The sequence below is a fragment of the Vanessa tameamea genome, chromosome Z (genome assembly GCF_037043105.1).
Source record: "Vanessa tameamea isolate UH-Manoa-2023 chromosome Z, ilVanTame1 primary haplotype, whole genome shotgun sequence".
Taxonomy (NCBI): Eukaryota; Metazoa; Arthropoda; class Insecta; order Lepidoptera; family Nymphalidae; genus Vanessa; species Vanessa tameamea.
In genome coordinates this window covers 4,258,451-4,264,587 of record NC_087341.1, presented here as the reverse complement: position 1 = coordinate 4,264,587, position 6,137 = coordinate 4,258,451, and the positions used below count along the sequence as shown (strand labels likewise).

Here is a 6,137-nt window from a genome sequence, read left to right as displayed (position 1 = left end):
TTCGTTAATAGATAGACTATCCAACGCAAATAATGGTTCAAATCTGTAGAGGTATTCTGTGAGAAGAAACTCGAAAGTCGACCTCAAGTTTAGATAACACCGCAATATCATTAGTGCCGAATGTCAAAATGTGATAAAATGCGAAATTTAATATAATAATTATAAAATTTATAGGATACAAGTATCAAAATGGCGTATCACTATAAGTCGTTTGTCAACATTTCACGAGTGAATTCTTACAGAATGCATATTGGTAGCTCCTAAGATTAATGCGCTTAACAAACTCCGGTTTATTATACAGATACAGGTGATTTTAATTTTTAAAGTAGGTTATTTATATTATTTGTTAAATTTAGTGATTCAAGTAGTATTTTAGTTGAATTCCGTCATTTGTATGTTGTGTTTCGTTTTCAATATCGAGTGAGGAAGTGAAGTTATAGTCATTGTGGTGCATTGAGTAAGTCGGGTGGTACCACTTACCAGATGGCCTATTTACCAGACTATCCACCTATTTGTGAAAGAAAAAATTGTAAAGCCGTTAACAATTTAACAATTACTTTGAAAAGTTGATGTTCTCGGGTTTATAATTCTCGTGGAAAATTTATAATCTTACCAAATCGAACACAAAAACTGTATTGTACTGTAAATATTATGTTAAAATACAGAATGTGCTAATTACAAAATATATAATTTACATATTGTAATTGGAAAAAGCATTACAATTATTAGAATTTGTATGTTAACGCATTTCATTAATTATAGTTACTCATTAGTAACTATAATTAATGAAATGCGTTAAAACTTATTTCTGTGTATATCACTTCCGCAAGTGATTAAATATGTAGAACACCAGACGAATAATAATACGCGGAAAGAAGCGAATAGTTCATCATTACATTATCTATATTTAGAATTATTGTTGACTGACACAAATTTAAATTCTATTACGGCTTAACTTCTTAATTTAAAAATAAAATTATGCTCATAGTTTGGACAAAATATATATAATATTAAGTGTTCTTGTTTCTGATTCGCATATAATCTATGCTTTATAATTACATTGTTTTTAAAATCGAGAGACGATTCGTTTTGCTAACGGATATTAATATTTAATAACAAGGCATAGTTTAAATGTGTCCCTGAATAAAAAACTTATTCATTACACGAAGTTTTTTTCACAGCGCTCTTTTACTTATGTTGGTACGATAACGATTCGATAAATATAGGAATCCTCCATTCGTATAGAGATCTCAACAAAGATATATATATATATACATAAATTGAGTGAAAGTATATATAGGAATTAGAATTCATAGTTATAAAGAAAATTCCGACTCTTAACTAAAGACAGACAATTATAAAGACAACTCTTGAATACCATTCCATTGTATTGTTCACCAAACAGAGTTCACATGTCTTTCAAACGATCAGGTAATAGTGAAAATGATTTTACAAGATATGACCTGTTTTAGTTTTATATGTAACTTTTAATAGTTCATAAATATAATGCTGAATCGAACAAACGAAACATATATTCGCCTCTAGTTCACAAATTCATAATTTTTGACATATGCAGTTGAAACATTTGGACCTTGGAGTAACAGTGAAAAAACTTTTCTTTAACATAGAATATAATTGGCTCTAAATGCACAGTCACAAAACACAACTGGAATGGTGGGAACAAGAAGCATTTCCCTGTCCAATCGCAATTCCAATTCTTCGGGCGAAAAAATTACCAGTACAGATTATAAAACAGGATGTTATATTTATAAGAAAGTATATATTTTTATAAAAACGTTATTTAACGTTATTTAATATTTAACTCATATTATATAAAATATGTAAACATCTGTATCGAGTCAGTCGCTCCACTCACTTTAAATAACATTAAATAATGTCACAATAATTATGCATTTTTAAGTGGAATTTAAGTGCGATATATGCAGTTAAATTGGTGTATAATTAAGTGTTAAATATTGTTTTCCTAATACAAATTATAATAAGTTAAATACCAAAGAAATATGTCGCACCGCAGATATATCGTTTATTTTTATATTTTATTCATTAAATATTGTCTTTAAAACTACTGATCTAATTTGCTCCTATCGATTTAAACATTTTATTTTAGTTTTAATAAAGACTACTATTGTGTGAAAAATAGATTCAACTAAGGCTTAACGTATTAATTAGGTAGACGTTTTTCATTTTTTTTGTGATTTATTGCATTTATCAGGAAAAACACCTTTATAGATAAATATAAAACATTAAAAATTTAATCATTAGAGGTGTTTCCGAGACACATGAAACAAATTTATATAATTATATAAAATAATTTATAAGCAGGAATTATGAGATAATAATAAAAGTTACCGTGATTTATCTATTAAATAAAGATTTCTTGAACATTTCTGTAAAGTAACATTTTGGAGATCAAAAAAAACTTATAGACATTTTTTTCGCGTACGTATTATAGTTTTGGCAATGTTCGCATCGGAAGCGCCCGGACCGACAATTTTCTATCCGACTACGTAGACATAATAAGCTACAATTATATCTCAAAAAAAAATTACACAACATATATGCATGCTACTATGTCTGCCCCGAAACTATAGTCCATCATAAAGTGAAAGTTTCATATTAATCGTATTAGTAGTTTTAGTTTGAATCCGGAAAAAACAAGCTAGGACGTAAAATACACCCCTTTTAATGGGATACTTGTCACTAAAATCAGATGAAGACATAAGCTGTTTTTTTGTTAATATCGTTCTCGTTTTTGCACATCAGATAAGATGTTGCCCTTTTTTGGACATTGTATTGTTTTAAAAAGTCACAGATAAAGTAAACGCTATTTTTAATTTTCTTTTATTATTTATAGTATTAAAATAGTTCTAATTATTATAAGCATATTCAATGCACTTATTTAACTTAATTTTTGTTTTGGTAAGAAAATTAAAGATGTAGAATATAAACCTTTCACGCATAATAATATTTTATTCTGTTAATTTGGTATATCATATTATTGTACGAAATGTTTTAACTTGTGTAAACTATCTGCTTCTTACCTAACATTGATTAATTAAGGCTCTGAATTAATTATTTTAAAGTAAAAGTAAAAGCTCTTGAAAGAAGAATATTTTTTAAAATGTTTTTGTATTAATACCTTTCTATGACGTATATTATAAATTGAAAAGAACCTACTTTAAATTTTCCTTACGAAAATTATTAAGGTTATCAACGACCGGCTTTGGAATTCGAATATTTCTCTCAAGTAATGTATACTTTATGTGTACCATGTAGTGTAATGTACACCAAGTCGTTTTACATTTTCGTTATATTTTACGTTCGAAGTAGGGGTGCACATTCACTGTCATATAAAAGGCTAGTGTCGTTGTTGGTGCTACAAAAGTTAAATCAGCGGTACAGTGGAAGGAGCTTCCATACATTATGGCTTACCGATTTGCCGTGAGTAATATTATTGACTTAACGACAACTCTTTTGTCATTGTGATGTATACAAGATTAGTAATTAATGTACATACATTTTTTTTAAAATTAAAGTTAATAGTAAAGTTACGTGTAACTAATTGTGTAATTAAGTGACGTTTACAATTTATTTATATTGGAATTGAAGTAAAATAATTCGTTTTATTATTTCATCATTAACGATCTTCGTTTGAATTACTATTCGTTTTTTTTTGAATATCGATCTGTTTGTGTCATGTCACAAGCTGTAAAATATTAATAGAGAAAGATCGTGAGGGTCAATGAACTTATCAATAACGTATCCTCCTAAGTATTGAACCAAATCGTGCGCTCATCCACATATATCCTCAGATTGCGTCATGCGGAACACGTATGAACTAGACATTCATCTAGCGCAAGTCGTACCGACCGCTTTCGATTTCATCTAACTACCGAGCTTACGAGCTTAAGGACGTAGTTGTGTAATGAATAACATTTAGTTTATATTGCATTTCAGCTGAGCTGTGTACTACTGGCTAGCGTTGGCATCTGCACCGCGACTTTTGGACATGAACAGTTAGTATTTTCATGTTCCTATGCAATATATATTATATTCGCAGTTGAATCTTGTTGTCTTCATATAATTTATACACTGCGGTCTTTCAACCGTTTATTTATCAATTAGATACGCTATTTGACAAGATGAAACCGCAAGTACACCTGTGAATGTAATAATTTGGTTGAGATTTCTATAGATAGTTTCTCACGAGTCACTTATTGTGGTTAATTGTGAAAAGCCATTGTATCTTCACCCTTACAGTTTTCACTGGCGTCTGACCTTGCTTTGCGACCTATTGTGATTGCGGTTTCTCATACTTTTATATAGATTTATTCGACTATTATAAGATTTTTACGATGACAATGAAGAAAAGATGTGAGAACATTTCCGCGTTATTGAATTGATGTTTTTTTTTTTAGTGTTCATATTCGAGTCCATATACCTGAGGAGCATCATTCTTCAAAGGAAGTGGTAGTTCACGAGCATCATGATGACCACGGACACGGCGGCGGTGGCGGCGGCGGTGGAGGAGGTGGAGGATATGGCGGCCACGGAGGAAGTTTTGCGGATCACCTACATGGAGGCTTCGCTGACCATCTAAAAGGTGGCCATGGAGGTGGTGGCGGCGGCGGCGGCGGCGGCGGCGGCGGATATGGAGGTGGACATGGTGGAGGATACGGCGGTGGGGGCCACGATTTTGGAGGTGACCATGATATAGGCGGTGGCCATGGAGGATACTCTGACGCTGGATTCGGCGGCGGCCACGACTTAGGTGGCGGACATGGAGGGTATTCTGGAGGAGGATTTGGAGGAGGCCATGACATAGGCAGTGGCCATGCTGGTGGTGGCGGTCATGGTATAGACATAGGAGGAGGTGGTCATGGAGGTCACGACCTAGATGGTGGTCATGGAGGTGATATCGGCGGAGGTTATGACTTAGGTGGTGCTCATGGAGGTGGTTATGACCTGGGAGGTGGTGATGCTGGATTTGGAGATGGCGGTGGTTATGGAGGTGGATTTGGCGGTGGCCATGGAGGTGGATTTGGCGGTGGTCATGGAGGCGGATTTGGCGGTGGTCATGGGGGTGGGTTTGGTGGTGGCCATGGGGGTGGATTTGGCGGCGGCCATGGAGGTGAAATAGGAGACGGATTCGGAGGCGGCCATGGTGGTGGTCATGGAGGTGGCTATGGAGGTGGTCAAGGAGGGGGCTTTGGAGGTGGACACGGAGGTGGTCATGGGGGAGGTCACGGCGGTGGTCATGGAGGGGATCACGGCGGTAGCTTTGGAGGAGGCCACGGCTCAAGCGGTGGATTTGACATAGGTTTTGGTGGATATGGAGGTGGACATGACGATCACGGCAGCAGTGGATCTGGTGGACATGATAGCTATAGTTCTGGATTTACTGGTCTGATTAGCCACGGAGGTGGAGGTGGAGTTGGAGGAAGTGGAGGTCATGGTGGAAGCCATGGAGGAGGTCATGGAGGTGGACATGATAGTTACTCCGTCGTAAGCCTTGACTCATATGGCAGCGGTGGACATGGCGGAGACAGTTACAGCGCAGGAGGCGGCCATGGTCACGGCTCTGGAGGCTTTGGTGGCGGACACGGAGACAGCTATAGTGGTGGGTTCGGAGGCTCCGGGGGTCATGGCGGTCACGGAAGCTTTAGTTTATCAGACTTAGGTGGTCACGGAGGCCACGGCGGCCATGGCGGGGGTGGTCACGGTGGTTTCGGAGATAGTTACTCGAACGCGATAGGCTCAGGTCATGGAGGAGGTCCTTATCACAAAAGAAAGTAATATTTAAAAAAAGAATATTGTTATAATGCCAACTAAGTCATAGTATTCGCTGGCGCGGTGAGACCCAGTATTAAAGTACAAGTTTTGTAAATAAGTTTTCTAGTTCTAAGTTATTGTTATGAAATTATGATTTATAAAATATAACGTTTTTTTTATATCACGTGTTTTAATCACCCTCAACTCGTAATAGAAGTTAAAAATATGATTAACATTTTATTAATGAATCAGTGGAATATTCTCGAAACAATGATATTATCATAGAAATGATTTATATTTTCTACAGAACATTTTATAACAATATAGTAAAAATATTTGAGTAT

The 6,137-nt window shown here is 35.4% G+C and overlaps 1 protein-coding gene across 1 annotated transcript; it reads left to right on the top strand.

Moving 5' to 3' along the window:
* Positions 1-3,444: 3,444 nt before the first annotated feature.
* Positions 3,445-5,974, top strand: LOC113404199 (uncharacterized). Its single transcript, XM_026645028.2, has 3 exons — positions 3,445-3,462; positions 3,979-4,037; positions 4,440-5,974. Exons 1-3 carry the CDS (start codon positions 3,445-3,447, stop codon positions 5,815-5,817), a joined length of 1,455 nt encoding a protein of 484 aa, XP_026500813.2. The 3' UTR covers positions 5,818-5,974.
* Positions 5,975-6,137: the final 163 nt, after the last annotated feature.

What these genes read in the sequence shown, in the direction of transcription:
- LOC113404199 (XM_026645028.2), top strand. An exon ending in GCGACTTTTGGACATGAACA is followed by an intron (nt 4,038 to 4,439) that starts GTTAGTATTTTC and finishes TTTTTTTTTTAG; the next exon opens with TGTTCATATTCGAGTCCATA.